Source organism: Grammomys surdaster, unplaced genomic scaffold (genome assembly GCF_004785775.1).
Source record: "Grammomys surdaster isolate TR1022 unplaced genomic scaffold, NIH_TR_1.0 135, whole genome shotgun sequence".
Lineage (NCBI taxonomy): Eukaryota > Metazoa > Chordata > Mammalia > Rodentia > Muridae > Grammomys > Grammomys surdaster.
Window position 1 is genome coordinate 1,792,072 of NW_021604593.1, and position 15,662 is coordinate 1,807,733.

Consider the following 15,662-nt stretch of genomic DNA (forward strand, 5'->3'; position numbering starts at 1 on the left):
GTTTCCTAGGATTTTCCTGTTTTTATTGCCTACTCTGCACAGGACCACTGGAATCAGAGACATATGTGCCACCATGTCCAGCTGTTTGTTTTGTTTTTATGTGGGTTCTAGAATTTAAACTCAAGTACCATGGTTTCATGTCAAGACCTTTACTCACTGAGCCATGCCCCGCCCACTGCTGTCACTCTTAACAATTGCTTTGCTGTCTGTGAGGTCATGGCATCCTTTGCCTTGCAATCCCTATTTGAAGCTTTAGCCTTGAAGTTGGGTCAGGTCAACTTTTTCATACTTTGCCTTGACAGTTCTTTCTTGGCTACTTTTCCAGGGAGCCAGTTACACTGATTCTTTAAATTCACACTGGAAGCTGCCCTGACAAATAGGATCAAGTTGTAGCTTTCTCTATGTGTTCTATATTTCCTTCTGCCGATAGGTGGATGGTCTGATCTTGTACTTGCTGAACAAGCCTAAAGAGTCATCCAAGAGATCATTGAAAGAGAGCTTAAATGTTTCTTGAGTAGTTAACATTTTAGGATAAAAGAATCTATTGAGCACTGCTTTCTATAATTTTAGGCTTATATATGATCATAGATGTCGCCACACATATTTTGTTCATAAATGAGTAATTCATATATATGCTTCTTCTACTTTATTTTGAGAAGGGGTGCATAGTGACAGGGTATCACTATGTAGTTCTAGCTGGCCTTGAACTTTCAGTGATCCTTCTATCTCCTCAGTAATATTTTTCTTACCAGTTTTTATTGATCCCAATATAGGTATTTAGGTGTTTTGCCTGCATGTATATCTGTGTACCACGTCTGTGCTGGTTCCCATTGATGCCAGAACTGAGCATCAGATCGCTATGACAGGAGTTACAGACAGTTGTGAGCTACCATGTGGGTATTTGGAATTGAACCTAGATCTTCTGGAACAGCAACCAGTGCTCTTAACTGCTGAGCTATCTCTCTAGTCCTCTAAACAATTTGTAAAATGGCTAAACATTTGCTATCCCATAATTTTTTTTTCCACGAGGGGAGGTTTATTAAGAGAGTGGGAGAGCGGGAGGAGAGAGAGAGGAGTAGAGAGGGTAGAGGCTGGCCATGACCACGTGGAGAGAGGGAGAAGGGAAGGGAGGAAGAGTGAGGAGAAGCTAGAGGCAAGAGAGTAAGAGAGTAAGAGCTATCCCATAATTTTTTAAAAATGTATTTTTTTTTTTTTGCTTTTACTCAATCGACAGATATATTTTTGAGTGCCAGACAGTGTTGGACCTTAAAAACCAAGCTAGGCAGACAGTTATTCCTAACCCTTGTGGATTAGCCAGTCAGATGGGTTTCAGCTGTGACAAGCCTGTGGAAAGAACTTGACTGCTGAAGAGAGCCGTGTTCTAGTTTCCTTTCTGTTGCTGTGCTGAAATTCTTTGGCTAAAAACAACTTAGGAGAAGAAAGGGTTTTATCTTACACTCCCAGGTCATAGTCCATCATCACAGGGAGTCAGGTCAAGAACCTTGACAGCAAGATTGGGTGTTATTCCACACAGCATTTCCTCCCATCCAGGACCTCTTTCACTGTCAAGAAAGCACAGCAGAGGGCTGGAGAGATGGCTCAGAGGTTAAGAACACTGACTGCTCTTCCTGAGTTCAATTCCCAGCAACCATATCGTGACTCGCAGCCATCTATAATAGGATCTAGTACCCTCTTCTGACCTGCAGGCATACATGCTGTATACATAATAAATAATTCTTTTTTTAAAAAAAAAAAGAAAGAAAGAAAGCACAGCAGAAACCATGGAAGAATGCTTCCTGATACCTTGTCCTCTGGTTTACTTATGCCCATAGAGCCCAACACTAGCTGCCCAGGGAATGGTTCTGTCTATCGTGGCCTTCCCACTTAAGTTAACAATCAAGACAACAGCAGAAAACCAAACTGTTAAAAGATGGTTAACTTAGACCTTTTCCAAGTGATTCTAGGTTGTGCCAAGTTGACAGTTAATGAAAACCTTGGAAAGTCTTCTTTTCTTTTCCTTTGCTTTCTTTTTCTTTCCTTTTCTCTTTTCTCCTCTTCCATTTCTCTTCCCTCATCCCTTCTCCTTCCTTTCTCTGTCTTTCTGTCTGTCTGTCTTCTCTCTGTCTCTCTCTCTCTGTCTCTCTCTCTCTCACCATCTGTCTCTGTCTGTCTGTCTGTCTCTCTCTCTCTCTCTGTCTCTCTCTCTCTCTCACCATCTGTCTCTGTCCCTCTCTCTCTCTCTCTCACCATCTGTCTCTGTCTCTGTCTCTGTCTCTCTCTCTCTCTCTCTCTCTCTCTCTCTGTCTCTCTCTCATGCCCCTGCTGTGTTTCTGAGGCAGACCTGGAGCTGAAAGTTGACCTTATACTTGTGTTCTTCCTGCTCTGGGATTATGGCCTTACCCTCCACCCTTTTTTGTCACTTTCAATGTTTCAGACTTTACATGAGCATGTATTATACATAAATAATTGGTCTTATGACATTTTCATACGTGAACATATTGTATTTTGTTCATATTCACCCTATTACCTTCCTCTCTCATCTTTTTTTGAAATAGTCTTGACCTCACTATATAGTCTGCTCTGACCTCAACTGTCCTCCTGTCCAGTCTCCTAAGAGCTGTGATTACCACACCATCCTTGTGTGTACCACTGCCATCCTTGTCTTCTAAGATGCAAAGGAGACTTTGGTAGAATAGTGACAGTTCTACTAAAATGAGTATCTGAGCAGAGCCCAGTAAGGCTAGTCCTGGGAACGTGGCAGAGGTAGCTCTGAAATAGGGCTGCTGTTTCCTAGGCAATACTCTGCTTAATATTTTTAGCGTGTGGTCACAGCAGAACTAAATGTAGTTTCTGATCCCAAATTGGTAATAAATGTAGATATATTTAGAGCCAGAAACAATGCATTTAAAATTCTCTGCTCCTTAATTGTGTGCCAAGTGCTGAGTTTAGGTTTCTTTGTTTCTTGGCTACCTACCCAGCCTCCCACCATCTTTTGGAGAAGGTGCCTGGATTTTCTCTGGGTGTTGGGTAGGACTGTAAAACCCGAGAGTTATGGGTCTCTGAGTTATGCTGAGAGGCATCTGATTTGTGTGTGTGTGTGTTTCTGCCCACGTATGTAAATGTATATGTTTTAAAATTCATCTCCCTTTCAGATTTTTAAGGACGTGGTATTATAAATAGCTATGGACTCTCAGGCACTTAAAAATAAAATATAATGTTTCAGTCACCTGAAGACAGTCAAAGCCAACATGGGGAGTTGTAAGTTCTATGCTTGGTGGCTTATCCTCTCATATTGCCAAAAAATGTTTTTGCAAGTAAGTGTGTGTGTGTGTGTGTGTGTGTGTGTGTGTAAGTTAAGGAGCACCCTAACCCTAATTGTTACTTATCTTTCAGTTAGAAAGTTGTATTTCACATTGGCTACAGCAGTGTCTGTTTCCTCATGGTATAGCACCAGGGAACTTTCTTTTAAATAATTGTATCATCTGAGCCTTAGATGTGGAAAGCCTGGTTCAGAGAACCTTGTTCCCAACGTCCGTAGGGCAGCTAACGACTATCTGTATTCCAGTTCCAGGTTATCTGATGCCAAATTCTGGCCTCTGAGGGCATTGTATGCAAGTGGTACACTGTTTTGTGTAGCTTTTGCCACCCCACCTAAGCTCCTGACACGGGCTGCGCTACCAGCCCCCACCCAGCTTCCCAGAATCCACTGATAAAAGACACAGACACAGAATTTTTCAGTTTCAACTTGCCTTTAAACACAATTAATTGCTGGGTTCCACTATCTCCCACCTGGAAAAGTGTGCCCTTATAAATATTTTTATCTCCGCACCTCCCACCTGCCTGAAACGTTAGTGGCTCAGATACATCTAATCCCTCCTGACCACCCACCTATAGCACTCCTCCCAAGACCTTACATGGCTGCTTGGCTTTTCTCTCTCCAAAGCATGGCAAACTCTCCTCTCCTCTCTTTCTCTTGCCTCCAGGGACCCAGAAGTCCAGCAATTGGCCCATGGCGTCTTCTTCTTTTTTTTTTTTTAAATTCATTTATTTATTTTATGTATATGAGTACACCATTGCTCTCTTCAGACACACCAGAAGAGGGCATCAGATCCCATTACAGATGGTTGTGAGCCAACATGTGGTTGCTGGGAATTGAACTCAGGACCTCTGGAAGAGCAGACAGTGTTCTTAACCACTGAGGCATCTCTTCAGCCCAGCCCATGACTTCTTTACTGATAGATCAAGAATCAACTGGGAAACAGGACAGCATCAGAACCACCCCTACAGTGCACTTACATGTACTTGCAGGCAAAACACTCATACACATAAAAAATACAGATAAAAATATAAACTGTATACTTATGAGTATGAATACTGAGTGCTTATAGCCCACAGCAGCACAGAATAGAGGTTGGTATGTGGTTTAGAACTATGGACTGAAAGTTTTACCTTCTTCTAGAATCTTCTGCTCCCACTAAGAGACTTTGTTGTCCTTTGGAAGCCTAGAGGAGTTAGGAAGAAGGAAAGATGGATTCTGACCCCTGCTCTGCTGTGCTTGCCGTGGTGCTCCTACAATCCCTGATACTCTGTAGAGATAGAAGAGCAGCAGCAGGAATGTGGAGGCAGGCCTGAGTTATCAGGAAGCTGGACTCTGAAGCACTGATGCAGAGGCAGCCAGTATCACTTAGGGTTCAGGGTGTGTACCCGACTATCGGGTAGTCCACGTTTGTGGGTAATTTGTAGTTGAGGACTGGGTTCCAAGCAGAGGCAATCCAGGATGGTGACAGAATCTGCTACTTTGCTTTACTCAGAATATTCTCTAATAATAGATATTAACTACAGGCTTTAAAATTTTTATTTTGTTATGAAAAGGTCACACTGTGTAGTCCTAGCTGGGCTAGAACTTGCTGTGTGGACCAGACTGGCCTCAAACTCACAGAGATCTGCCTGGCTTTGTTTCCAGAGTGCTGGGATCAAAGGTTTGTACCACCATGCCCAACTTAGCTACAAGATTATTTGAACTTCTGCTTTGTCTCAGGCACTGTTCTGTATGTTTTGTTATCTGATTTAATCCGATAACCATACAACTAAGTAGTTACTTGCAAGTCTCCTTTAAAGATATTAAGATTTAACAATGTTAATCATTTAATTCAAAGTCACACAGCTAGTTAGCATAATCTGAATCAATTCAGAGTCATTATATTGGAGTAGAGATGAGATGGAGTAGAGTTTCTTGTAACTTTGATTGTTACTGTCCGCACCAGCTGATCACTCTCAGGACTCAGGCAGAGCCAAAGAACAATTATAAAGGAGAGTCTACTTGGCTCACTCCATACTCGGAGCATACTTAGTGGAAGGCATAGTGACCAGGCTGAGGCTCGTCCCCATATCCTCTGTGTGTGTGTGTGTGTGTGTGTGTGTGTGTGTGTGTGTGTGTGTATGTGTGTGTGGTGTGTGTGTGTGAGAGAGAGAGAGAGAGACAGAGACAGAGATACAGAGAGAGAGACAGACAGAGAAAGACAGAGAGAGAAAGAGACAGAGAGAGACAGACAGGGACAGAGAGAGAGAGAGAGAGAGAGAGACTGACTCAGTAACTTGGACATGATAGAAGCAGGTCTATCCACAAGAGGGCCCCAGTAGGCTCATTTAAAAATTTCTCTCATGACACAGAATGTGAGTTTTTATTTATACTATTGCAGAACAGATAAAATGATGGACAGAGTTTCTGTGGCTGATTTCACAGACCAATGGAGAGATAGCGTGACGTATGGAAAGAGCCGTGGTTCTGGTGCCAAACTGGCTTTACATTCTCAATCTATTGTTCTCTGGCTGCATGAACTCTGGCTAGTTACTTAACCTCTAAATTTTGGTCCCCTCATGGGTAAAATGAACAGCATATTAGAACCACCTCAGAGGGTTGTTGTAACGAGTAAATGAGCTTAGCACTTTGCTCAGCACACACACAGTGCTCTATAAATGTAGGGTGTAGTTATTATTTGACAGAATAGACTGTCCTCTGAGATGCTTAGTTATTGTGTTGGAATATGGGGGAAGGAGTCTAGTGCAGCTGTCTTCCACACCAACTGCTACAATTGTAGTCAGTGCAACTCAACAAAGAACAAATGCTTCTGAGCAGACTGGGACATGCCTAAGGCTCAGAATCAGTAGAATTATGTCTGACTTGAGTTTGTCCTTGGAGAATTTGCCTCCCTGGGCCATTTCTCTGATGGGATGACTGCTCCTCACTGTTCTGGGAGTGTGTGCATTGGGACATGGCTATATATTCATAGGAACCTGATCCATGGCATTGGAGAATCCCTCTATGATACTATTAGAGTATGTTTTTTATTAAGACTCTAGTAGAATGTTGAAATTTTCCAAACTCCAAGGTATACAAAGTTAAAACAACATGCTGCTCCTCTGTGGATGAATGGTCCTCTTGCTGCCTCATTGCCAAACCCAATGTATCAATTCCTCCTTATTCAGATTGATCTCTTGGCATTGTTGTCTACAACTTGATTTTTCTTGTAATTTTTTTAAAAAATATTTATTTTTATTATTTTTAATTATGTGTAGGAGTGTGTATCTGCGTGTAAGTATATGCATGTATGTGCTCCCAGAAGCCAGGGGCATCAGAACCCCTGAGTTGGGGTTACTGATGGTTCTGAGCTGCCTGATGTGGGTGTTGGGAACTGAACTCATGCCCTCTGGGAGAACAAGTGCTCTCAACTGCTGAGACATCTTTCTGGCTCCTTCTCTTACTCTCTTTTAAAAAACAGGTTTTTTATTTATTTTTTGACAACTTTCCCAGCACTTGAGTGACAGAGGCAGGTGAATCTCTGTGAGTTTGAGGATAGCCTGGTCTACAAAGTGAGTTCAAGGACACCCAGGGTTATACAGAGAAACCTGGTTTAAAAAAACAGTTTTATAATGGATATATTATGTATTTTGATTATATTCCTTACTCATCCCTCCTTACCAAGTCATATCCTCTTTCTGTTTTTTCCTGGATTCCTTTTCTTCCCAACAAGTTCCTCTCCTACTTTCATGTCTTTCTTTTTCTTTCTTCCTTCCTTCCTTCCTTCCTTCCTTCCTTCCTTCCTTCCTTCCTCCCTTCCTTCCATGACTTAGTTTAATTATGGTTGCTTGTATGAATATATAGATTTTTGGGTTATTTACTAGAATATAAGTAACTTACCAGTGGCTATGCCACTGAGGAAATATAACTCCCCCAGTAGTTATTAACTGCCAGTAGCTCTTCAGCTACGGTGGGGCCACATGAGCCCCTCTCCCATCCATGTTTGGCTTGGTCTTAATATGGATCATATGCAAGTAACCACAGCTGCTGTGGGTTCATGAGTATAATAGCCATATCTCATGTCCAGGGAACAGTTCTCCCCATCCTCTGGCTCTTTTTCTGACCCATCTTTGGTGATATTTCCTGAGCCATAGGAGGTGGGGGGAAGAGAAAAGGAAAGAGAGGGAGGGAGAAAGAAAGGGAGGAGGGAGGGTGAAAGAGGGAGGGAGAGAGAGAGGAAGGGAGAGAGACTGAGATTCTATTTAGGAATACTCAACAGAGCTCAACAGTCAGTATTTCTTAGCACTTTGACTAGATATGAGTCTGCATTAACTGCTGCCTTCTGTAGAACGTTTTTCTGATCAAGGTTGAGACTAGCACTAATCTGTGGTTATAAAGGCTGTTTGCTAGCAGGTCCATTTTGCAAAATAACAGCAGGAGATTCCCCACTATGGCCTATGACTTCGTTGATCATGAACTTTTAAGCAGATTTACAGTACCAGTTATAGATTCCCTCCTGTGGAGTAGGCCTCAAATCCAGTCAGAAAGTAGTTGATTACCTCCATATAGTCATGCCTCTATTGCTCCAGTGGTTATGGTGGCAAGCTGGTTTTGTAGTACTCAGGTTTAGCCTACTGTTGGATAAGATCATTGATGATGATTCTTTCCAGCAGTATAAAGGCTAGCCAGGATGAAGGAAATTCTCAGGTCATTTCCAGCTTTATTTCTTTATGTCCTACATCCAGTATGTGATGTCTTCAGCATGAAGATATTACCATTGTGTTGTGGTGTATACCAAGAGCAATAACATTAAGCCTATATTGTTTTGGGTACATCTGGGCCCTCTCTAACATGGGAAGGTATCCCATACTTGGCACTGAGATTTTCACTTAACAACCCTTGACTTCTAGGATCAGCACTACTCCTCCCTGCAGTCTCTGCTCACACTAGCCTTACTGCTGTCCCTCTGGTTTCTCAGGCTACTGCCTTTCTTTTTCCTGACCTGAAGTGGGCCTTGAGAACTATTTTTGGTCTGCTCTCCTTTGCACTCTGAGGTTTCTCCGTACAACAGAGACTCTACTTCTGTTGTTTCAGTCTTCAGTCTTCACTCCTGCTCTGATGGCACCAAGGTTTTTGCCCTACCCATTTCCCCATTCTTTTTATTCATGGATATACTCTGTGGCTGATTAAGTGGCTTCCTTGTCGTCTGCATTTTAGCAATAGAAATGAGCCTTGATGTCCAACATTCAGATTCTTTGTAGGCTGTGGCCAATCTGGAGAGGGATCAGCAAGACATCATTTTATTCAATCACTTTACTTCTCTCTTGATTGTTCTTAGATAGACCATTATCTTTTGTCTCTGAAATCATAATTTTCCAATAATCTATTTAGCAACTTTCTTGAAAATATGTACTTCATCCTCCTGGAGTGGACGTGAGGGAGGTCTTGTCCTCCCACCGCCTGGAGAACAAAGAGTCAAGCCTGCACCTTCATTGCTTCTACTTCTCCATGTTGTTTTATTTCCCTCTGGTTCTAGCTGGGCCCATTGAACTCTCTTGGCCTCCTGTGTTCTCTTGCAGAACCAGAATCTGTCCTGTACTGCTGTTAGAAAGGCCTCTTGGGCTATCTCTTCAGACTGGAAAAGTGGGATCTGGCCAGGAAAAGGCTTGTGTTCCCTGGAAGTGTCTGTCTTCCAACAGTCTCTTCACTTTCACTCTTGGCTGCCGTGGATTGGAGAGAAGTTCCTACTTGCTTCATCCTAGGAATGGCCTTCTCCTTGGGGCAAATATAATGCCTGTTGTACAGATGACCAGTTCTGAGTCCAGTCTGGCTAGCTAGTGGGTGGACTGCAGTGAGCAACCATACTTCTTTTGATATTCAAACACTCTGTCTTGTGTTCTTTCTTGACTTTCTGCTTACTTTGTATCTTGAGGGAAAGCTGTTTGACTACTCCAAACCTAATTCTCTTGTCCTTCAAGTTGTTCTTTAACATTGCACTTCTTTTCTTAAGCCTTAGTACATTGCTCTTCCATGTCAGAGCTGTCCTTTCAGTCTCCTCTTTACGTTTCATATTTGCCTGCTTAAATTAGGTGGTTAGCTTCTGTTTGTGGAGAGGTGAGTGACTGTGTGTGCGTTCATACAGCCCATAAATAGTAATGAGTGTATCTGTGGGAAGAGCTCATCCTCTAACCTTCAGTTTGCAAAGCACGGGATGGTTTCACAGCTGTTCCTGCAGCTGGCAGTTCTGTGTGCTTGGGTCTGACTGTCTGGATGCTGGTATGCTGAGGAAGCTCTGAGTGAATTAGGTCTGCCCTGGGATTTTGGTTCAAAACTGGCCATGTTCAGGTGCGGGGGTTTTCATTAACATCTATTGACTTTACCTCCTGGGAGCAGGTACTCAACAAAAAGCCTGTGGGCTAGTTGGAAGAGATGTGGGCTCTAGAATGTGATTTCCAGGTTAGTGGCCTGCCCTGGTTGGCTGTGGGGTCAGGGACTACAATAATTACTGTACCAGTGATGGAGGATAGTTAAGTGCCAGGTGCTATATACTAAACACTTTTCATGCATTACTTACTTAATTCTCCTGTCCATTCTTTGACATAGAAACTCTTACTGTATCCATTTTATAGGTGAAAAAGTAAAGCTTAGTGAAGTTGTGTCTTTAATTTTGTATTACACTTATTATTTTGTATGTGTGTTTGGGTACCTTATGCCTTAGGATGTGTGTAAAGGTTAGAGGACAGTAGTGGGAATCCTTTCCTTCTGCCATGTGGGTCCTTGGGATTGAACTCTGATCATCAGGCTTGTTGGCAAGTGCCTTTACTCACTGAGCTATCCTGATGGCTTTCCAAAGTTGTGTCTGAGGTCATGTAGCTAGGAGTTTGTCAAAATTGATCTTTTTGGGTCTATATGACTCTAAGTCATTGTGCTATACTTTCTACCCAATCTTGTTGTCTCTTTTTTTTCCTGTTTCCTCCTTATAAAATGAAATTTGAAATTCTTGCCCTTTCACTTCTTCTAGAATATGGAAGGAAACAATGTTTCCATATACTGTAGGCAGGACCAAACACCAGAGCCACGAAGGTGAGCTAGTGATATGGCCGGCTGTGTACTGGACATTTTCACATTTCTCTGGTTTCTCCTGTGCACTGTTCCTGTGGCTTGGAGCAGCCACCATCTGCCTGGGTCAGCTAGCCCTGTCAGAACCTGCCTGGTACCCGCAGTCCCCCTCTCTGTCTTTACTGGCTTCCTTCGGTCTTCTTTCTATTCTTTTTTTTTTCTTTTCTCAGAAAAGACTAAAGTTACTGGAGGTTGTCTTGTTTACACAGGGCCCAGACTTCTCCCCAGTCTGTGTGAATGGAGCTGAGGACAAAACAGCACGAGGTGCCAGGGAGGTGGGAGCTTGGCAGCCGCTCCTCATCCATTCCCCAACGTCTGTTCTGGGCTACAGTAAACTGACAATACAGATTGCTGAGAACTCCTGATCTCTGTTTAAGTAGAGGCACCGCCTACAAATGGCCAGTTTTGATAGAGAAATGGCCATTTCAAGTACCTTATTATCTCCCTGTCTCAGAGCCCAAGGGTACTTAAGGAAAAAGTTACTGGAGACACTGAAATAGTTTCCCTTTTCCTGGATTGAGTGGTGCTTTAAGTTGGATGAAGGCCATAAATGTAAAGCTTGCAGATCTGTTCTCTGTGAAGGCCAAGCATGATGGGAGGGTTTGTTTGGCAGGCCCTGAAGGGTGAACTCGGGCTTGTGAGTGGCAAGCGCTTTGGGAGGGTATTCTTCTCAGGCCTGTGGAATGCCATGACTTTGGCTTTATGTTCAGGTTTTCTTTTGTGGTCCCAGATGCCTGGGTGCCTGCTTGTTCTCAGATCATCCTAGCAAACTGCAGCTTGTGTCTGCTTTCACTTTGCTCTTTCTCCCTCTCTGTTGGCTTCAGCCAAAGCTCAAGAGAAGCTTTGCCTGCATTCTTTCTACTGAAACCAAGTGACATGGCTGCAGGCCAGGCCTTAAAGGATAGACACTTACCTCTGCTACATACTACAGATTTTTTATTTGTTCTCTGGCTATCCCTCCAAAGCCTGGGAAACCTATTCCTTTGATGTGACCCCACCTCAGCTCGATCTCTCCTCAGTTTTCACAGTGGCCCACTCCTAACTCCGTGCCTGTTCTCTTCTGTGGGGAAACAAGTGGAGGCAATAAGTAGGTCAGCTGTGTGGTCCTTGTGGGATTGTTGTGGGGAGATGAAGCATCCATCTGCACTTGATCTCTCATTGTCTGTATTGGCAGAAAACGCTGTTGCTGCATGAGTGTGTGGAAGACAGAGGAGATGAGAGCCCTGTGGAGCTGCCTTTCCTCTGCCCTCTGGTCCCCTTCATTCTCTAGGAGATAAAGAAGCTGTTACATGTGCTCGGCCACCCCCCACCTACTGTTCCTCAGTCTCTTCTGGGCCTCTTGTTCATTTCTCATTTTGCCCTTGACTTTTTCCTTCTCATCAGTCTGTCTTATTGCCAGTTCCACATTTACCCTGGCTGTAGGAAGGGAGCATGTGACTGTGTGTGCACATGCATGTATGCATGAGCACTGTCACACAAGGAAGGACATCTGTAGCTTTGGGGTTAGTGTGCTTTCTTTTTTTCTTCCCTTCTCTCCCTTCCTTTCTTTGCTTTTAAGATAGCATCTCATTCTGAGGTCCAGCATACTGGCCTTGAGCTTGCCATTACCCTCCTGACTGAGCTTTCCATTCCAAGGGTATAGATTGCAGAAGTGAGCCACCATGCCTGACTGTTTTCTTTTGTTTTATATTCTGATAATGTTAGGTCCCTCACATTACCCTGACTCTCAAGTCAAGGTTGTAGGGATAAGAAAGATAAAAGGCATTTGGGAGATCCAGGGCTGTGTCCTCTTGAGACCTATCTCTTGTCTCCCTAGCTTCTCTTAGTGTGGTAGTCTCTTCCCTTGATCATCCTTAGCCAGCCTGGCCCCTTTCCATCACCCTGGATATGGACAGGCACCAGCTCAGAACAGTGCAGTTGCTGTGAACTCATTCTCTGTCCCTCAGTGTGATTGGTGCCCCGGGAAGCCAGGATGCTGGGAGGAACTTGTGTGGCACTCAGCAGTTCCATTTTGTGATAAAAAAAAAAAATGGAAAGGGAGACAGGCAGAAAGCAAAAGCTGTTGCTGCTGGGTGAGTGTAGCAGCTATTTTTAGCCCTAAGCCTTTGCTTTTCCGTTTGGCTGTGCTTTTTTAGCACAGTGCTGGTCCAGCAGGGATGTTTTCTTTTAGGGCTGCAGATGTCCTTAGGGAAGGTTTCTGTCTGCCCCTGGGAAGACATGGGCTGGTCAAAGGGCAATAACTTCAGAGAGTGGGTCCATTGTGCTGTCGTAGTGTCACAGAACCAGCAAATTGAAGCAGGTAGAGCATGGCAGGGGTAGGAGAGAAATGTAAACAGCATAGTCTTCAGATACACTCCTCTGTAGCTGATTCAGTCACACCGCTGCAAGTGACTGGAGGGAGCGGCATCAGGCTGTCGTTCCTCGTGAGACATCTTCCGAGAGTCTGGACTAACACACTCAGAATCCCTCTGAGCTTTGTCACTCTGACTTAGTGTTGTTTCTCTTCCTGCCTCTCCTAGACTATGTGCTAGTTTGGGTAAAGTTGTCTTGATGTCCAACTTGTATTACAAATTTTATTACTACTCTACAGAGACTCTCTACTAAACATAGTTCCCTGCTGTCCCTTTCCTTTACTCACTTGAAGACAGATGTTCCTTCCTTTATGATTTCTAGATACTTCATGAAGGTGAAATCACATGATATATGTCCTTCCGTATGTGGCTTATTTCACTTGATGTAATATTTTGGGGTTTTGTGTTCCAGTACGTACCCAATTTCATTCTTTTTTTATATGACTGAGTAATAGTCCATTTTGTGTATGTGTATAGTAGATTTAAAAATTTTTGTGTGTTTCTTTTTTGATAAGATCTTACATATGCAGTCTGGTTTTGAACTCATTGTATAGTTAAGGCTGGCTAAATCTCTTTATTTGTTGGTGAGTACTTGGGTTAGAAATCTACCATAGGTGTATTTCTGGCTGTATAGCAATTTTATCTGTAGCTTTTTGTTTTGTTTTAAAGACATGGTCTTATTATGTGATCCAGGATGGCATTAAATTTTTGATCCTCCTACCTGGCTTAAATGTAGAATTTTTGTTTGTTTGTTATCTGTTTTGTTTTAGATTTATTTTATTTTAACCACATGTACTAGTGTGTCAGTGTGTGTGTGTATGTACACAGAAGTGTAGGTGCTGCAGAGGCCAGAAGATGGTATTAGATTCCCTGGAGGTGGAGTTACAGGCGATTGTTAGCCACCTGACATGGATGATGGGAACTGCAGAAAACACCATGAGATTAGATAGCAATTACATTGAATTTGTATGTTGTTTTGGTTAGGATTGTCATCTTAACAATACTGTCTCTAATCTATAAATATAGGACATCTTTCTGTCCTTATGTTTTAAAATTATTAACATCTACTAATAATTATGCTATGATTTGTTTGGTCATTTAAAGAGCAGTCCAGAAGATTTTGTGGCTTGGAAATGTTGAGCTTTGCTGCTGATGCTGATGCTGTCTGTTGTCATCCGTGATAATGGGTGTGGTTAAAAGAGGATGCTACAGATACTGATATGGACCTGGTCCTGTATCTGTTCACATGTAGTTCAGATGGATAATTTCCGTTTTTTCCACCACAGCCAGTAGCACTAATCTATAAGCCCAGATACTGTCAATGGAGAAGGAAGGGCCAGACTGTTATGCACATGCATTTATAACCAGGGCAAAACCCAAGTGATGGGAGATGGGAGCTACAGAGATTTATGTAGCAGCAGTAGAAGGCCTGTTACACTTCTGTACAGAAGCTGTCTGACACTTGTGGAGTAAGGGCTGTTACGGGAATCATGGTGGGAAGGAACCAGGCCCTGACCTTCTGTTTTCTGTGCTTGTACCCTCAGGTCCTGGTTATGGCTCCTCAGCACCTGCTTTCAACTAGGATGGCCCAACGAGGAATGCTGCTGGGGCTGCTGTTGACGTCCTGTTTAACTGTCTGCCTCAGTTGTCAGAACTCAGTAAGTGTCTCCCTGTAGATTAGAGCAGGCAGGAGGGGGCCTGAGACAGCCTCCCTGTTCCCAAGACCACTGTGGGATGGGCTAGGTTTAGAGTTTTCTGTTTTATGGAAACATTTTTCTCATTTCTGGTTCCTTTAATCCCTGTTTAGAGGTCGTGGCAGTTTCCCTTTGAAGGGACAATGGGGATAACAATGATGATAATAAAGTAATAATAAGCTTCCATGCACCAAGCACTGAATGAAATGGTTTATATGTATTTTTTTTAAAATAATGATTTATTTTATGTGTATTGATGTTTAATCTGCATGTAAGTCTGTGTGAGGGTGTCCAGTCTTGGAGTTATAGACAATTGTAAGCTGCCATGTGGGTACTGGAAATTGAACCCTGTGATCTATCAGCCAGTGCTCTCAACTGCTGGACTATCTCCTCTGCCCTCCTGTGTGTATTCTTGCCTAACCCTTCCAGCAACCCTACAAAGTAGGCCACTGCAATAATTCTCATTCTGAAGAGGAAGAGACTGAGGATCAGAGACTTAAGTACTTTTGTCTAAATCACACAGTTATGTGCCGAAGAGCTGGGGAGGTCAGGATTATCCTGACAACTGGATGCAGGTGGAGAAGACCAGCTCCAAAACAGAATGCTCCTCCTCTCCTTCATCCTTGTGCTTTCTCTTCTGTCCAGTGCTATACTTCTCCTTTTCTTGTTCTTCCCAGGCCTGTCATTGTTCAGAGCAGCAGTGTTTGTCACAGGTAGATAGAGATTGCCAAAAGAAGCCTGGCCTGCCCTGCAGCACATTAGAGCTCCTGCAGGGCCCTTTCCCCTTGGTTGTCTCTCCTGCTATAGACTGCCCTGGACCAGCATCCAAGAGCTCCCCTTCCCTACAGTTTTACCTTCTCTGGCTACCTTTCCCAACCCCCAGGCTTTTACTAAAAGTTGGGTAAAGCTTTGGAAGTAGAGGCCCTTGAAGTGCAAATGACAATTGTGATGAACTCAATAACAACTCAGCTCAGCTAAGGTTCACCTCTGGCTCCTGGCAAGCTTCCACCTTCTCTGTGAAGTGGTTTGTTTCCCCTACCCCACCACCTTTGTGGAGTGAAGAATGTACAGATAGGAGTCACGAATCCTTTTGAACTTCTGAAGTTCTCTAAGATCCTGTTGATCCTGTTCTGTACCTCACCCTCTCCTCTCCTCTCCTCTCCTCTCCTCTCCTCTCCTCTCCTCTCCTCTCCTCTCCTC

The 15,662-nt window shown here is 43.4% G+C and overlaps 1 protein-coding gene across 1 annotated transcript in view; it reads left to right on the forward strand.

Moving 5' to 3' along the window:
* Window positions 1–15,662, forward strand: part of Sil1 (SIL1 nucleotide exchange factor) — a 229,223-nt gene that overhangs the window by 43,519 nt on the left and 170,042 nt on the right. The window contains exon 2 of the mRNA XM_028762720.1: window positions 14,313–14,426. Within this exon, the coding sequence (XP_028618553.1) occupies window positions 14,322–14,426 (105 nt within the window). The 5' untranslated portion in view covers window positions 14,313–14,321. The remainder of the gene's footprint in view (window positions 1–14,312; window positions 14,427–15,662) is intronic.